The sequence below is a fragment of the Zophobas morio genome, unplaced genomic scaffold (assembly GCF_036711695.1).
Source record: "Zophobas morio isolate AGI-343-1 ecotype UQ-CSIRO unplaced genomic scaffold, CSIRO_AGI_Zmor_V1 ptg000023l, whole genome shotgun sequence".
NCBI classification, from domain to species: domain Eukaryota; kingdom Metazoa; phylum Arthropoda; class Insecta; order Coleoptera; family Tenebrionidae; genus Zophobas; species Zophobas morio.
In genome coordinates, this window is record NW_026972128.1 from 8,910,435 (window position 1) to 8,929,968 (window position 19,534).

General features: G+C 30.8%; 1 protein-coding gene across 4 annotated transcripts in view; it reads left to right on the forward strand.

Annotated features, from left to right (window-relative positions):
* LOC135134140 (lutropin-choriogonadotropic hormone receptor-like) overlaps positions 1 to 19,534 on the forward strand; it is a 45,801-nt gene that overhangs the window by 15,256 nt on the left and 11,011 nt on the right. For all 4 annotated transcript variants that reach the window (XM_064062757.1, XM_064062756.1, XM_064062759.1 and 1 more), the window contains exons 5-7: positions 4,286 to 4,360; positions 5,018 to 5,083; positions 5,133 to 5,201. In XM_064062757.1, coding sequence (XP_063918827.1) covers positions 4,286 to 4,360; positions 5,018 to 5,083; positions 5,133 to 5,201 — 210 coding nt within the window. The remainder of the gene's footprint in view (positions 1 to 4,285; positions 4,361 to 5,017; positions 5,084 to 5,132; positions 5,202 to 19,534) is intronic.

Here is a 19,534-nt window from a genome sequence, read left to right on the forward strand (position 1 = left end):
AGTAATATTTTACAAACAAATTAGAACAGTTAACTTTTTTCTGAGGTTTTGTTTAAAGTTTCAAGCTCTTTCGTAAGTTCTAAACTTTGCGTTTTTAAGTTTATGACGTTAAAAAGTAAGTATTGTAAAAGAACCCATCAGACAAATCGCTACTTTTAAGTTTTCTCGACGTTTCAAAACCCCTAGAGTACGAATAAACCTCGTTTCTATCTGACTGTCCGCTGTCTGTTTTCTGTCGTCTGCCGTCTGTCTGTGTTTTATTTTTATTAGACATTTGTCTAATCACCCCCACCGACAAGTTGATCACGTCACTTCAAAATGTACATTAAACATTATTTAAATTTTATAAAACAATATACACCTACACTTGTGGTTTATAAATCCGCTTTGAGTTTTTCTCCTTGGCATCCAAATTTTCGAAAAAAAATCCAAACTATATAATAACCTTTTATAAGTACCGCTGCACTTGTCTAATAAAGTGATTAAAAATATCACGGGGGTTTTTAATAGTAGATTTAACCGCTTGCTAAAATAAAATCCGATACTCATCTCACAGTAAATAAAATAAGCCAATCAAACTCAAAAGCGGAAGTCGCTGGGGTTAGTTTTGTCTTTTTAGACTAGATTCCACTGTTTTCAATATAAAATTCATTTTCGTTCAATAAAGTGATCAAGAACAACGCGGGGTGGGTGGGCGCACCACCTAATTTTTTTTAATTGCTGATTTTACCACTTGCTAAAATAAAATCCAGTTTTTACCTCACAATAAAAAAATGAACCAATGAAATTCAAAAGCAGAGGTGGATGGGGTTACCTTTTTTATCTAGATTCGACTGTTTATCAATATAAATTCCACTTTTCATCTAATAAAATGAGTATGAAAAAGAACACGGGATGGGTGGGGGCCACTTTAAATTTTTTGGAGCGTAGAATCAACCACTTGACATAACAAATTCAATTTTTTTTTTCAGTTTGTTCAAGGGTATTTAAGGGGCGAGCAAAATTGTGTCTAAATAATCTGAAACCAACTTTTTGTTATTTAAAATAATCGACAAAGTAAAGTTGACATTTAATAACATATCAAGAAAAAAATTAATTTGCTGTTTTTCGAGAGTCTGTTAAACTTCATGAAAGTATAATTGTTAACAAAAAACGCTAGAAACTATTGTTCTATAGCAATCAGAACAGCCATTTTGTGTTTAATCTTCACTAGTTAGCTTAGCTCTAAGCAATTTGGATCAGAGTATAATAGATTACTTGGCATTTGAATCATTGAAAAAAAATTGGTCGAAAGTTATTTCGACAGAACTTCCTTCGCTTCTGAAGTAGAGTCCAACCAATATGTACTGCTTTTGTAAAAAATGATAAAATTTGATTTTGCGGAATTTTATTTTTTCGTGATAACCTCTATGGAGTAAAAATAATATACAGAGTATTAGTCACAGTGTAATAAAAAAAGAAGGATTCACCTTCTTAAAAAAAGACAGTTGGGGGGCTCCGATAATATTTAATATTCTTAAAAAAAAGACACTTGGGGCCCTCGAGGAGGTTTACTCTTCCTTAAAAAAGAACAGTTGGGACCCCGTGAAGGCTTCACATTCTTAAAAAAAGCAGTTGAGACCCCCGAGAAGGTTTCACATTCTCAAAAAAGACATTTGGCGTTCCCGAGAAAGTTTTACATTTTAAAAAAATACAACTGGGATCGCCTAGAAGGTTTCACATTTGAAAGAAAGGGACTTGGTGCCCCCGAGAAACTTTTACATTTTTAAAAAAGACAATTGGGATCCCCGAGAAGATTTCACATTCTAAAAAAAAATACATTTGCGGCCCTCGAGAAGGTTTTATATTTTTAAAAAGGACAATTGGGACCCCCGAGAAGGTTCCACATTAAAAAAAAAATACAGTTGGGGCCCCCGAGAAGGGGAGCCCCGAGAAGGTTTCACATTAAAAAATAAGACATTTGGAGTCCCCGAGAAGGTTTTACATTTTTAAAAAAGACAATTGGGACACCCGAGAAGGTTCCACATTCTAAAAAAAGTACAGTTAGGGCCTCCGAGAAGGTTTTGCATTAAAAAAAAACAGTTGGGACCCCCGAGAAAGTTTTACATTTTTAAAAAGACAATTGGGACCCCTGAGAAGATTCCACATAAAAAAAAGACATTTGGGTCCCCGAGAAGGTTTAACATTTTTAAAAACAACAACTGGGATAACCGAGAAGGTTTCACATTCTTAAAAAAATACAGTTGTGGCTCACGAGAAGCTTTTACATTTTTAAAAAAGACAATTGGGATCCCCGAGAAGATTTCACATTAAAAAAAAAGACATTGAGACCCTCGAGAAAGTTTTACATTAAAAAAAAATAGTTTGAAGCTCCGAGAAGGTTTCACAATTAAAAAAAAGATATTTGGCGCCCCCGGGAAGGTTTTACATTTTTAAAAAAGACAGTCGGAACCCCCGAGAAGGTTTCACATTCGAAAAAAAACATTTAGCGGCCCCAAGAAGATTTCACATTCTAAAAAACACATTTGGCGCCCCGAAAAGGTTTTACATTTTTAAAAAAGACAATTGGTACCCCCGAGAATGGTTCACATTCTAAAAAAAATATATTTGGGACCCCCAACGAGATTTTATATTTTTGAAAAAGACAGTTTGGACCCCGGAGAAGGTGTCAATTAAAAAAAACACATTTGGCGCCCCCGAGGGATTTTCATTAATTTCATTAATTAAAAATTTGTTATGACGTCGTAAACATAGATAATACACAATGCGAGAAAAAAGTGAAGAAAAAAAGCAAAAAAAACCAACGGTAATGGTAAGCTACTATTATACCGTGCATTATGTTTTTGCAAAAATTTAGAGGGTTAGAGAAAAAGTCAAAGCGGATTCGTACACCACACTTATAGGACTATATTGTTGTATAACATTTAAATCAAATAAACATAGAATTCTTTGAAATGACGTCATCAAATTGTTCGTGGGGATGATTACCAAAATTTTGGTTAGTACTTAACCATCTACATGATATTCCTAATATACATACAAAATTTGACAATCGGTCATGAAGCGTCATTCGTCCGATCGACTCGATTACTATACTTCCTTAGCTTTTGTAAGCATTTTATTATTCGATCTTAAATAATATTCGTAATATCGGTCTTGGCTCGTTTTCACATTTAATACAAAAATTTAGTAAAAATTAAGCCACCTAAAGATTTACAAATACAGGAAAAAATAATCAGTTTTAAGACCAAAATAAATGCGAAACAATATACCCTTAATCCACGTTTCTTTCATATTATTACCGAACATTTTCACCAATTCCTAGAAACAAAAATGAAATTAAATGGGTGAAAAGATTTTTAAAGGCTGATTTAAGGCGACAGTAAATTTAAAACAAATTTTGGGGCTCGTTACTTTTTTTCCAATTATAGGCTGAATTTATTTCAGAGTGTCCATAATAATTTGTACGATGGTAGGTATATTTTAACGTGAAGTGAATAATCACCTGTCTCTCATCCTCTGTTGTGCAACGACAAGGAAAAAACAGCTTAATTTTATCACTCACTAGAAGACGGTTTTCGTTGATCTCATATTTTTACATAACGCAATTAGAATGAGTCAACTATTACTGATAATGAGGCTTCTAAGCGTGGAGTATGAACACTTCACTTCCTAATTTTAGAGATTATATGTCGTACGACTCACGTGAATTTTAATCATATGCGAAAGATAAACTTTTCGTAACAGTCGTAGCCAGAATGAGTTTGTCTACTTTTAAAATGCAAATCTAACAAAAATTTATTCTTCCTGATAAAATAAAATTCACATCCCGTACAAAAATCTGCAGTGTCGAGATAAACCATTTCTGAAAGTATTCCACATTATTTAAAAAAAAAACACCTTGATTCCGGTTACCGTGACCTTAATGATAGACTCAGCAGTTTAATTAGCGCTCTTTTTATGTGCAATTAAACCTTTGAGCGCCTTGAATAAGCTCTAATTTTATTGAGTAGGTTGAAATCGCTCGTAATTCTCATTTCCAATAAAAAACAAATAGCACAGAGAGCAAGCGAAGAACATCCACGTATTTAATGGAAAAGCCATCGATCATATATTTTATTGCATTTATGACGCATGTTCTCAAGAGGAAGTGTTTACATAAAATTCACCGCCAGACCGCCTCTGTTTTGACGAGAATTTTGCTAATATTTGGTTTAGGCCATTGCGCTTGTGACCCAATGAAATTTGATCGTAAATGTTTATATAACTTGTTTGTTCTTTACAGAAGAATCGTCCAAACTGGCCTTCATGAAGTGCCGGATTTCTCACTGCTACCTTCCGAGAACGTCATGCAACTACTGTAAGTAATTTTTGGAGCATAAAAATCAATCCCACAAATCAGTGTATGCCAATAGAAATGTTATTAACTCTATAGAGTCTCAAGGGTTCGGCGAAAAGAGTTGTGATTGAACCATAGACATAGAAAAAAGACAAACAATGAAACTCTGTTAGTTTAGGAAAAGATTGACTTCTTAATCTCGCAGCTCGGGCTGCAATTGAAAGTTTGTTTTACTTCACAAGTGACATTCGTTTCTTTTTGTTCCTTCCTTTCAGTCTGGCTCCGTATTCTTAAAATAAATTGTATTTGTTCTGATGTATATTTCAGTTTATCTTCGGTCTTTTATGGTTGAAGAGGTGCGATTTCTCTGTACAGCTTTTCATATTATCTTTCAATCATCTATCGTGTTTGCAACGTTGCAAGTGGGGGATAAAACGCGGATTTTTACACTCAATCATGTTTCAATTTCGTTACCAAATGAAAATATAATTTAATTTCCCGAGCACAATTTTTGAGTAAGCAGGTTTTATGTCAAGACTTGTTTGAATATTCCCATCTGTGATATTGGGTCAAAGTTACCTCACTCGAAAGCAAACACAACCGCAAATCATACCCACGAAGTTCATTATCATTATCAAACTTTACCTTTGTGTTGATTTTGGTTTGTTATTCTTTCAGTGATTTGGATTTGAATAAAATAACGAAATTAACACGCAACTCGTTAAAAGTAATAGCGGAACAAGTGTGAGTATATGGTGTGTGTAATTAGCCTTATGTTACAAGCCGTTTTCAGAACCTTAAATTACAATGAAATCACGGTTGTCGAAGACTTGGCGTTTAACGGCTCACAAATAGGCAAACTGTAAGTATACATAATTAAGTTTTTTATTTGTCGCCGCTAGTGACGTCGTACAATGCAATTAATTTAGTCAATATTGCCTCACTTCAGACTGATTTCAGACTGATTGGTTAAGGATTGATAATAAAAAATTATCAAACTCTCTTGCTTCCGACAAAGATATTAAATTGGTGGATGCGCCGGTTTTGGTGTTTAATTTTCTGAGGAATCTTTCTTTACTGTTAATAAGTAAATTCCTTCGTTTTCGTGAGAGTAATTTAGATTTGTTATATTATAACGGACTTTGTTCCATACGTCGATACTTCAAAAGAAAGTCGTTTCTTTATTAATATAAATTGAAATATGATGGGTTGTTGATGTCCCTTGTTTGTTTTCAATGAGGTATGATTAATCAATTTCATGTTTGGTAAACACCACTATAACCGATTCGGAACGTGCATAGAATTTAGGTGTTTGTGTAATATGTTTGTTTTATTCTCGGAATCGAAAATAAGGTTTCGATAGTATTTACTGTACATGTGTAATGAATGGTGATTTAAACAACAATTCGAACAAATATTAATGAAAAAGTACGGTAAATAAGGTAATACCAGAAAATATAGGTTGTAATTTATAAATTACTAATTAAGTGATTTTTAGTGCCTGAGCGCAAGCTCAGCTAACAAAAATCAAAATTGTATTGTATATCATTTTACAATTTAACTTTGAAACTGCAAAACTGAATGTCCTGAAATCTTGTAAATGTTTTAAGATTATCGTAACCATGATAAATCGTTATTCAAAAATTATTCGTTTATCCCGTTCTAAAAAATTGATGACGTCATCTCAAAATTTTGCCGAATAAATCCTTCCTTAAATATGCAAAATATTATGACTCCATAATGACATGCATTGTGGTTTATCAATGCACTCATCGATTTTAGAATTACTTATACAGAAAATTATTACACTGCATCTATCCAAATTGATATACATACACGCACCCGTCTTTACATTTATTTTAACTTAAAAGCGTTATCATAACAAAAATTGAAAACGCAAAATCAAATCTTATAATTTTTCGAAAAATCTGGATCTATTGCCTTTTACAATATTTAGGTATCACAATTTTTCGTTTTTTAATTTTTTTTCTATTTTTCTATTTTTAATGTTTGGTTTCCATAATTTTTCATTTTTTCAACTTCAACTTTTCAAATTTTTCAATTTATCGTTTCTTCAGTTTTTCGATTTGCAATTTTTCGATATTACAATTTTTCCATTTTTCAGTTTTCCAATTTTTAATTTTTCTATTTTCTCGATTTAATATCACAATTTTTACTTCTCGAGCGTAAGCAAAGGAAGTATTGTAATCGAGTCTGTCGGCCGACTCTCTACTTTTGCATTTTCTCGACCTATCATGACCCCTAGAGGACGAAGAAATAGGTCTCCCGTTTCCGTCTGTCTGCCGTCCCGGATTTTTACTAGACAGATAATCTCCGAAAATATTGGGCCAATCGTTGTCAAATTTTATATTTATATTAGGTATATCATGTAGATGGTAAAACGCAAACCAAAATTTGTCTAATCATCCCCACCACTAGTGTGATGATGTTACTTCAAAATTATACATAGTACTTGGGTTTTAAATTTTATCAAATAATACAGTTTTACACATGTAGTTTATGACTCCGAATTGAGATTTTACCCGAAACGTTCAAATCATAATCAAAATTAGGAAATAACATTTTGACATTTAATTTGGAATCTACAAAACCGAATGCTTTGAAATCTTGCATATGGTTTACAGCTATGATAAGCATGATAAAATTTTAATCACAATATATTTACTTATCCCTTCCAAAAAATTGGTGACGTCAGCTAAACAGTTTACCGAATAAATCCTATGAAAAATGTACAAAATATAATGAGTATGTACTTGTAATTTATCATTCCATTAATATTTTTTGGATTTGCATATACAGGGTGACTCAAAAAAATTAATGAATGCGTAAATTTACTTTATTGATTTAATCGGGAACTACAAAAAACCGAATGCTTTGGAGTCTTGGAGATGTTTTAAAGAAGCATGGTAAATTTTCGATCAAAATGTATTTGCCCCCCCCCCCCTAAAAAATTGATGACGTCACTCCAAAATTTTGCTGAATAAATCCTATCTAAAATGCACGGAATATGATGAATTTGTTCTTGTGATTTATCATTCCATTCATATTTTTTGGATTTGCTTATACAGGGTGACCCAAAAAAAAATATCATTGTATTTCAGGAGCGAGGTAAGTTCTGTCGAAACAACTTTCGACCAGTTTTTCTTTTTCATTTCCTTAATGTTTTTCAATGTTCCTTTCGATTTTACAGTTTTTTGTTTATTCAGTTTTTCAGTTTGGCAATTTTTGAGTTTCCTGATGTTCCGATTTCTTTAATTTTCAATATTCTGATTTTACAATACATATTTCGTTTTTTCGATTTTGCACTTTTTCGATTTTTAAATTTCTCGGTGTTTAATCTTTTTAATTTTTCAATTTGTTGTTTCTTCAATTTTTCAAGTTCTTGATCCAATTTTTCGATTTTTCAAAGTATTTGTTTTATACTTTTTCGTTTTTTCTTTTTTTTCAGTTTTACAGTTTTGCAATATTTCCATATATGTAGTTGAAAAATCAAAAACAAAAAAATTGGTCTAAAGAGTTTAGACAGTACTTCCCTCGCTGTCGGAAACTTGACGACTGCATGCCTATTGTGTTTTTTTTCTCATTACATTTTTGTAGTGGAAATTTAAAAAAAAATTGCGATGACGTCATCAACATTTTTGCAAGGACACGTATATCAGTTGGGATAGATGCAGTGTAATACTAAGAAAAATTGGTCTAAAGAGTTTAGACAGTACTTCCCTCGCTGTCGGAAACTTGACGACTGCATGCCTATTGTGTTTTTTTTTCTCATTACATTTTTGTAGTGGGAATTTAAAAAAAAATTGTGATGACGTCATCAACATTTTTGCAAGGACACGTATATCAGTTGGGATAGATGTAGTGTAATACTAAGAATAAAATTATTGTATTCCCAAATTTTCGGGAAAATGAATTGGGTCGTTTTGAATATTGATTTCTTATAATCAATAAAATAACGAAACAATTTACTCACGTATACGGCGCCGGTGTGTAATATGTAGAGAGCGGATTTCTGTCGGGCTAGGCAAGGCCAAACTCGGTACGGCTCGTACGGGATGCGAATTCATTGCGGTTGTGGACTGCACTTCGTTTATTTGAGATTAGAATAACGCTGTTTCGTTGCACTCTGATGTTAATTCCCGTTCTCATTTACTTAGCCGTTTGATTAATAAATCGTTAATTATACAGGGTTAGTCACGAGAGAATTACTTCTGAAAATTATTTTTACGCAACCCAAAATACGAATACCATGTCCCATTTGATACTAACTGAATTTAAAATGAAATGCTTAATCCATGATTGCTTTGAGTTTGGCAATCTCATTTTGACAATTGTGGAAAATGAGGTTACGCGAGTGTCCATGGTGGTACCGCAGCCAGTCGGAAATCTCCTCCGGCGCCGCTAATAAATTTGTGTGCCTCTTGATCTTTTACAACCGATTAATCACGAGAAAATTATTTCTAAAAATTCCTTTTACGGCATTTTATTCAAAGGTTACAACACAAACTCAAACAAGTAAGTAAATAATTTAACTACTAATCTGTTGAAAGTGTTGGGCATTTTGGGGGGATGCTACGGCTTTTTTGTAAATGGATGGCCGAAGAAGTCCAGAGGTTGCAGATTTGCACTTCGAAGAGGCTCTAGGTGACGCAGAGATGGCGAATTAACACATGCACATTAGGGCGAACAACATTGGTAGAGCACTTACGGCTTCAGTATAGCCCAGATTGATCTGACTGTATGTCGTCGATCCAATGGGGCTCTAGAGGCGAGTCAACGGTGAAAAAAAAAGTTAAAAATTAATTAACGTCAAAGTGACACTGCCAAAGTCAAAGCAATCATGGATTAGGCATTTCATTTTAAATTTAGATAATATCAAGTGATACAAGGTATTAGTATTTTGGGTTGCGTAAAAATTATTTTCAGAAGTAATTCTCTCGTGACTAACCCTGTATTTATGGAATTAGTACTGATTAAATTCAGTGATTATCTATCACCCGCTACTCAGTCCCGGCGATCCAGCGCGTCCCCACCTATAATCGTGACGTAGCCCGACAAAAATCCGCTGTCTAGTAATATGAAAGGCAACTGAAAATCGTTTATGTATAAACATTCTTAATTTAAGATGACAAGCGTAACAGCATACGTGAGAGTCAAACAGAGAAACTGTAAACAAAACGACCATCGGTTTTATTGCTTCGACTTCCGCTTATTATATAAAACATTGGGTTTTATTTTAATTCTTGACGGTGAAATTCACAATTGGTTGATTAGAAACATGTCTATTTCACATTCGCGGAACCAAGTGAGCGCATAAAACAAATGCAGGTCTGTAATGTTAAAGTCGATGTAAATAAGCGTGCTACCCTTATGTTTCAACCGAGTTTTTCCTTTAACAAATTTTGTGTCTACCAAATTGGGTTAGTTGGGGTGTAATACTAATAATAAGTGTTGCCTTTAATTTAATCAATAAAATAAATTGACTTCATTAATTTTTTTGAACCACCTCTTAAGAAAATCTAAAAAATATGAATGGAATGATAAATCACAAGTACAAACTCATCATATTTTTTGCATTTTAGATAGGATTTATTCAGCAACATTTAAGGGTGACGTCATCAATTTTTTTAGGAGGGATGAACAAATACATTTTGGACAAAAGTTTACCATGCTTATAATAACTTTAAAATATTCCCAAGATTTCAAAGCATTCGGTTTTGTAATTCCTGATTAAATCGATAAAATAAATTCACGCCTTCATTAATTTTTTTGAGTCACCCTGCATATGCAAATCCAAAAATATGAATGGAATGATAAATCACAAGTACAGACCCATCATATTTTGTACATTTTAGATACGATTTATTCGGCAAACTTTTGAGCTGACGTCATCAGTTTTTTGTAGAAGATAACCAAATATATTTTGACTAAAAATTTATTATGCTCTTTATAACCTTAAAACATCTGCAAGATTTCAAAGCATTCGGTTTTGTAGTTCCTGATTAAATCAATAAAATAAATTTACGCATTCATTAATTTTTTTGAGTCACCCTGTATATGCAAATCGAAAAAATTTGAATGGAATGATAAATAACAAGAAGAGACTCACCATATTTTGTACATTTTAGATAGGATTTATTCAGCAAAATTTTGTGGTGACGTCATAAATTTTTTAGGGGGGACGACCAAATACATTTTGATCAAATTTTACCATGCTTATGATAATTTTAAAATATCTTCAAGATTTCGAAGCATTCGGTTTTGTAGTTCCTGAGTAAATCAGTAAAATAAATTTACGCTTTCACTTATTTTCTTGAATCACCCTGTATATGCAAATCCAAAAAATATGAATGGAGTGATAGATCACAAGTACAGACTGATCATATTTTGTACATTTTAGATATGATTTATTCGGCAAATTTTCGAGCTGACGTCATCAAGTTTTTGGAGGGGATAAGCAAATATATTTTGACTAAACATTTATTATGCTCTTTATGACCTTAAAACATCTGCACGATTTCAAAGCATTCGGTTTTGTAGTTTCTGAGTAAATCAGTAAAATAAATTTACGCATTCATTAATTTTTTTGAGTCACCCTGCAAATCCAAAAAATATGAATGGAGTGATAGATGACAAGTACAGACTCATCATATTTTGTACATTTTAGATATGATTTATTCCACAAACTTTTGAGCTGACGTCATCAAGTTTTTGGAGGAGATAAGCAAATATTTTTTGACTAAACATTTATGATGCTCTTTATAGCCTTAAAATATCTGCAACATTTCAAAGCATTCTGGTTAGCAGATTAAAAATTAAATTTCAAAATGTTGTTTTATAATTTTGATTTGTTTTCCAAAAATCTGGACGTTTCGGGTGAAAAGTCGATTCAGAGTTGTAAACTACATGTGTAGGACTATGTTATTTTATACAATTGAAAACCCATTTACAATGTACAATTTTGAAGTGACGTCATCGCATTAGTGGTGGGGATGATTAGACAAATTTTGGTTAGCGTTTTACCATCTACATGATATTCTTAATATAAGTACAAAATTTCACAACAATCGGTCGAGTACTTTCGGAGATTATCTGTCTAATAAAAATCCGGGACAACAGACGGACAGACGGACAGACGGACGGACAGACGGACAGACGGACAGACAGACGGAAATGGGAGACCTATTTCTTCGTCTTCTAGGGGTCATGAAAGATAGAGAAAACGTAAAAGTAGAGAGTCGGCCGACGGACTCGATTACAATACTTCCTTTGCTTACGCTCGGGAAGTAAAAAATTAAAAGGTGCAAAATCAATTTTTCGCTTTGCAATTTTTCGATATTACAGTTTTTCATTTTTCAATTTTCCAGTTTCTCAATTTTTAATTTTTTAACTTTTCAAATTTTCGTTTCCCCGGTTTTTCAAATTCTTGATTTTTATTTTCATTTTGCAATTCTTTTAATTTTCACTTTCTATATTTTATCACAATTTTTGTTTTTTTTTATTTCCTTTATTTTCTCAATGTTTGTTTCCATGTTATAATTATTGTTCGCTTATTCAATGTTTCAAAATTTCAATTCCTCAATTTTCCAATTTTTCAATTTCCCAATTTTGCAAATTTTTGAATTTTGTAATTATCCGATTTTCCGATTTCTTTATTAATGTATAATATTTCGATTTTATAATACTTGGCTTTTTTGATTTTACACTTTTTCGAGTTTTAAGATTCTCAGTTTTTAATTTTCATTTTATAATTTTTCGTTTTTACATTTTTGATTTTTCAGTTTTACAATTTTGCAGTTTTGCTATTTTTTTAATTTCGAAAAGTTGACAAATCCAAAAACTGAAAAATCGGAAAACTGAAAAAACGAGAAATTGCAAAATCGAAAAAATGGAAAATCGAAAATTTTCAAATCGAAGCAGTAAAAAACGAAATACTGAAAAAAAAATCGAGAAACTTAAAAATTGAACTTGAAAGAAATTAATGAATCGAAATATTGGAAAGAAAAAAAAAACGAATCGAATAGAAAAGTTCGAAAAACCAAAGATTGTAAAATCGACAAATTATAGAACCGTCAAAATTGTAAAGACGAAAAAACGTAACATTGAAAGACTGAAAACTTGAAAAATTAAATATCGAGAAATTCAAAAATAAAAAATCGAAAAATTGAAAAATCGAATAAATGAAACATTTTTAAAATCCAATAATTGAAAATAGAAAAATTCTACAATTGTCAGTTTGAAATAGTTTTTTTTTAATTATTATTATTATAAATATAAAATGAAAACTAGAAAAATAGGAAATCAAAAATTGAAGAAACGAAAAATTGAAACATCGAGAAACTGAAAGATCTTAAATTGAAAAAAGAAAAATTATAAAATCAGAATATTGAAAAACTGGAAAAATAAAGAAAATAAAAATCGATATGAAAAATTGCAAATCGAAAAATTGAAGAAGTGAAAAGTTGAAAAATTAAAAATTGAAAACTCGTGAAACTCCAAGTCGAAAAATTGAAATACTAAAAACTGACACAGAAAAGTTGGAAAATCGGAAAACTGAAAAATTTAAAAATAAAAACTCTAAGAATTGCAATCAAGAATTGAAATGTTGATAAACTAAAAATTGAGAAATTTAAAAATCGAAAAAAATTAATGAATCGAAAAATTATATGTATAATCGTCAAAACTGTTAAGTCGAAAAACTCTAACACTGAAACATCGAAAAATTGAAAAACCAAATATCGAGACTGAAAAATCGAGTAAATGAAAAAGTTTTAAAATCCAATAATTGAAAAATGCAAACATTCTGAAATCAAAAAATTAAGAAATTGAAATATTTTTAAAATTATTATTACATATTTCAAAATGAAAACTAGAAATATTCCAAATCAAAAATTGGAGAAATGAAAAATTGGAAAATCATGAAACTGAAAAATCTAATAAAACTGAAAAAATGAAAAACTAAAAAATTTAAAAATTTCATATTAAAAAAAGAAAAATTATAAAATCAGAACAAAATTGAAGATATGAAAAATTGAAAAATCGAAAAATTGCAAAATCTAAAAACTGAAACATCCAATAGTCCGGAAAAATTTTAAAATGAAAACTTGAAGAGTTGCATATCGTAAAATTGAAGAAACAAAACAAAATTGGAAAAATTGAAATGAAACAGAAAAAACAAAAAATTATAAAAACAGAACACTGAAGAATTGTAATAAATTGTAATATAAAAATTAAAAAACCGGAACGAAAAAATTCAAATCGAAAATTTGATGCAATGAAAACTTTAAGACTCAAAAAACCGAAAAATTAAAAACTGAATCAACAAAAAAATTATGAAATCGAATAATTGAAAAAATAAAGAAAATAAAAAACCGAAACGAAAAATTGCAAATTTAGAAATTGGACACCTGAAAATCTGAAAAATTTAAACTTAAGAATTCAAAAATTTGAAAAATCGAAAAACTGAAAAAACGAGAAATTAGAAAATTGAAAAATTTTAAATCGATAAACTAAAGAAATGCAAAATTCAAATACTGAAAAACTAAAAATCGAAAAATTATAATATCGTCAAAATTGTAAAGTGGAAAAACTGTAACAGAAACACCAAAAAATTTTGAAAATCGAATAAATGGAAAATTCTAAATTTTAATAAGTGAAAACGAAAAAATTCTAAAATCGTAAAATTGAAGAAGTGATTTTTTTATTATAATTATTATTACATATCTAAAATGAAATCTAGAAATATTTCAAATCAAAAGTTGAAGAAAAGAAAAACTGAAAAATCGAGAAACTGAAAAACCTAAAATTGAAAAACGAAAAAATAAAAAATTTAAAAGTTTAAAAGTTGAAAAATCGAAAAATTAAAAAAACTTAAAATTGAAAAACCGAAAAATTGAAAACCGAAAAATGGCAATCGCGAAATTAAAAAAAAACACTTTAAAGAAAAGAAAAATTATAAAATCAGAACATTGAAAAACGGAAAAACTGACATAATAGAGAAAATAAAAAAATGAAACGAAGAATTGCAAATCAAAAAACTGAAGAAGTGAAAAATCGAAAAAATAAAAGCTGAAAAATTGAAAAAAATCAAGTCAAGAAGGTTGAATCAGAAAACAAAAACCACAACAAATTTTTATAATAACTCGAATAAGTAATTGATTGTTGGTTGCTACTTCAGAGGTAAGGGAAGTTCTGTCTAAATAACCTTCGACCAATTTTTTTTTTTATAGCGCCATCGTTTTTTAATTCGTGCTTTTTAATTTCTTATCAAAGGTAATTACAATTAAACCTACAAACTGCACTCAACAGAAAATAATCAATACTTTTATTTTACGTAGGGTTTTATTTAAATTTAAAACATGGAGAGGGCAATCTCCGCTGTCAGGTGGAAACTGTATGCTATACAAAAATTCCATCCAGGAAAGAGTACTTAAGTCCGATTAACAGTAAATCAGCGAATTTAATCATAATTACACCACTTACCAAACTCCATAAAAAATGTACGAAAGTAATAATCACGTCGAAAAATATATTCTCTTTTCCTCTTGTTTATAGAACTTAATTACATTTTCTGGAAACTTGTGTAGTCCGAAGTAATTAAGAGATGTTAACAATTTAAAAGTTAGTCGGTTGTTATAAAGCGCTTAAGTTGAAAATAAATTAGATAGATTTTTGTTTCAAAAAGGATTACATAAACGCTTATTACCTTTTCCAAATGACTCTTTCTAAAAAGATTCACAGTATCTTACGCTCGAAAGAACTACATGTGTTCTTAATTTATTTTTTATACATTGAGGAATAATTTACAGCCCTTTTGGTGCCATATGCGAAACAATTTCATGGTTAACGATATTGTCGTAAGATGCCTTTGTTATCTGACTTTTCTCGTTATTCTGTCTATTTTATTCAAAGTAATTTTCCTTTAAATTGAAAGACAAATTAAATTGTGTAATACGCTTAAAACACAACAAACGAATTACGTTCAGCTGGCCTCTTGAAACACGAAACAAAGTTAGAATTCTCAGATATTTCTCAAAATTAATAAATTATATCTGCAGAAATCAATCATTTTTCGTTCACTCGTACCTCCAACAAGAAAAATAATTATGTGTTTATCACGAAGTGAGCGAATATACTACTCGTTTTCGATTACAAACTTATATTTACAAAAAAAAAAGTAGAAACTGCAAGCATTAACCTTACTTCAGCCCATTCTATTGGAAAAGCTTTTACAGGATGCCATTTAAAAGAAAACAAACAAAAAACCACAGTCATATACCTGTTTGTTTATAATCCCCTTATTAAATGCACAAAAATACCCTCGTATATTCAAGCCAAGTTTGTAAGTCGTTATATTTTAAAACAAAAAATTTAGGTAATAAGATTTTCCAGAGAAAAAATATTTTTTTTATCGTATTATTAAATCTCATACGTTACTATTAAGTAACTGACAAAATATACATTCCGACAAGCAATCTATCATTTTAATTAATCTCTGGTAAACACATTTTGCCATGCAATTTTTGGAAAAGCAGCTAATATTCATCCATCAGTCACACTAATGAGTTCTATAGAGTAGATAGATCCATCTTTAGATGCTCACTTTAGTAACGTGAAAGAGAGGCAAGAGAAATAAGTCAAATCAAACCATGCAAATTGTTAACATCATCATTTAATATCTTGTAACAGTTACGTAAAAAAAATATTAAACGTTTTATACTTTGCTGTTTAGGTACGTCTCTTTTTATTTTGTTATTTCAGAACACAACAAAACACGGTGCTTTAGTTTCCACATTCACACTTCAGTATTTCTCGTTGCAGGATATAAAAGGATGCCCCCGTTTGACAATTCCAGCAACGCAACCAACCGAATAAAAATTTCTTGAACTCGAAGAGACACTTAAATTATGACGGGTGTCATAAATGTAGAGTTGCACAACCGACCGCCTTTTCACTCGAAAACATCAGTAGTTACAAAACCCCCATACAATTCACCTGAAATATTAGGAACGCTAGAATACAATCTTCTTTGATGCAACGCTCCGCATTTCAGCGAGTGTAAATCATTATGTAGCTACCGCTTTATGTCACTTAAAACTCCCTTCCCCGGCAACGGTATCTTTTTCTAAAGAAAATTTCTTATTTGATTTTTTTCATGAAGTGAGAAATGTAAACATCTTAAAATTTAAAGGGTATGTTTAACTTTTAAAAATAATTTCGCTTCTTCGAGTAGAACTTAATTTCCGGTGCGAGAAAGTTTAGCCATAGTTTAAGTCCGGGCTGTAAGTTAGCCGTTTAAAGTTCTTACGCTTGCAATCGCTTTTTACACTTTTTCAGAGCGCAATGGTTTTATTAAACGAAATTATTTCAGAAGGGCGATTAATGATTCAAAAGACGGATTTTTATTGAGGCAATTTTTGTATGAGACTTCTTTGATCTCTTTGAGATTCTCTGGTTTCCTCGCTGTAAATGATACGAAATCGGATTTTTTAACATACTGAAATTGATAACTGAGGCAAGAAATTTTCTGGTCGATTGTTATCCAGTGTAAACACACGAATAATTTTGAACTTGGTTAGAAATAGAAATGCTTTTAGTTTTTAGACAAAATTTTTTTTCTTCATGTTGGATAAATTAGGCTGAACACTCCTGTAGCATAAGAAGCGTGCAGAAGCGATGTAGACATTATTTAGTTATTTACTCCTTTCATTATTTTATGTTAACTGCTAAGAATAATTAGGCTCGTCATCATTTAAACGGTCAGTAATATATTACAGATTGGGCGAGATTAAAAATACAAATTGTATGTTCAATAACATATTGAGCGGTAAAATCTGAGCAGCAAAAAAATAAAAACGGGGAGACACACATGTTGAAATGAGTACCTACCTCAATAAATACTTGAATGCGTGAAAATCTAGTTGGGTGGTAGAATAAATAAATGGGCAGTTACACGCAAGCAGTTAACAAATCAGGTTCCGCCCGTTACAACTATTGAGGGAAGCAGTGTACTCGCTATGAGTGTTTTTCTCCATAATACTGGCGATCAGAAGTTAAAAATAACACAAATGTACGTTAAATCGATGCTCTGAACTGCACTAATGAACGAAACTAATCAACTGTCGCGTAAGCTTCGCCTATCCTAACATAAAATTTAACTTTTACTTTTACTTATATTTTCTTATTTAACTGCCCATTCAAATTCATTTTACCACTCAAATAATAATTGCACTGCCCATGTAGGATTAAATAACTGATCAAATTCTATTATAATACTGGCCAAGTTTTACTGCCACATTTATTTAATTACTGCCTAAAAAATTTAATACTGTCCATGTAAATTATTAACTGTTCAGTGTAACCGCCCAGATGTTTAAAAAAACTGCCTAAATAATTAATCCCCGAATAATTATACCGGTTGTCTGGAAAATGGCGGGTTAACTCTCCGCTATGCTCTTAACAATCAACTGGTGAGTTTGGCAAAACCAGTAAAAAATTCCTTCTCACATTTTAGTGGAGTTATAATGATTTTAAAATTGGTTCTTTGGCTACGTTTAACAACTAAACAACACATTCATTATCACAATAACTAGTAATAAAACTTGTAGTTAACATTTCTCTCGCCCATGACCATGTTTAATTACCATTTCAGTTAGAATATACAAAGATATGGTTGTGTTGTTTTTGTAACAATTTGATAAAATTCCATTTGACAACAATGTTTACCTGATATAAAGCGAAGGTACAAATCAGCAAAACTCGAGTAAGCAGTTAAAAAAGTTTGACGTATCAAAAATTTTCAAACTTTTCAAAATCCTACAAAATGTTCGCAGTTAATTTTAGGTCCCTTGGTATTTTATTTTCGGATAAATTTAAAGAAATCATATTTTTTTTGTTGCTGAATGAACTTGAAAAAAGCTTTTGAGCTTTTAGTGTTTAACTTTTTATAAATTTGAAAAAGTCTTGAGTCCCGCAATGTTTTTCTTTTTAATTCGGGAGACTCTTGGGTACCCATGGTGTATTATTTTGGGAGCCCATGGAGATTTTTTTTGTAAATAATTATTTAAAACAGTTTTGGGGGACTTCGGTGTTCTATTTTTGGAAAATTCTGACCTCACTTGTTTTTGAGTTAATTTTGGGACCCTCCTTTTTTTGAAAAATTTAAAATAATCCTGAGGTTATAGATGTTCCAGTTTGGAAAGAATTTGAAAGTACTTTGGAGCCTCCAGTGTCTTTTCTTATAATAATTTAATAAAATTTCTTAGAAGATACGTCATTTCGAATACGTCAAATCCTTAAAATCCTCAGAATTTTCCTAATATTTATTAGAATACTTTGGCTGCTTTCAATCCTATGAATCTTTTGAATAGTCACAATATTTAGAATGTTTAAGAATCTGTAGATTCTCTAGAACCTTTCGAATCTTTGGAATCCTTGGAACCTTCGAAAGCGAATTCTTGGAATTTTCGTAATCCTTTGAATTCTTCTTCAAATTTTTAAAATCGTCAGAATCTTCATAACCCTTGGAATGTTTTGAATCCTTTGAATATTGTGAACCCTTATAATCTTCAGAATCCATAGATTTTTAGAATTTTTGAAATTTTCGGAATCTTTGAAATCCTTAAAATCCTCACCGTTCCTGCAATCCTTTCAAGCCTTCGAATTCGTAGAAAAAGAATCTTAATCATCTTCCTAATTTTGAATTTTTTTAATTTCTTTGAATCTTTTAAATTCTTTCAATCTTTAGCATCTTTAGATTCTTTAGAATTTCTGGAATCCTTGGAATCTTCGGAATATGTACTTGGAATTCTTGGTATCCTTCGAATCTTTGAAATTTTTGAAATGTAGTCCTTAATACTATTGGAATCTTTAGAATCCTTAGGTTTTTAAAATCTGTATAATCCTTGGAATCCTTGGAACCCGTCGATCCTAGGAATCTTTAGAACATTCGGAATTGGAATTTAATCCTTGGAATCCTTGGAATTCTTCCAATCCTTAGAATCATCACAATCCTCAAAATCTTCATAATTTTTAAATTCCTTTGAATCCACTCACTCTTTTGACTGCTATGAATTCTTTGAATTCTTGGAAATGTTTTGAATCCTTTTAATCATTTGGATGCTTGGAATCTTGAATTTTTTAAATTCTTAGAATCTTTAAAAACTTTCAAACCTT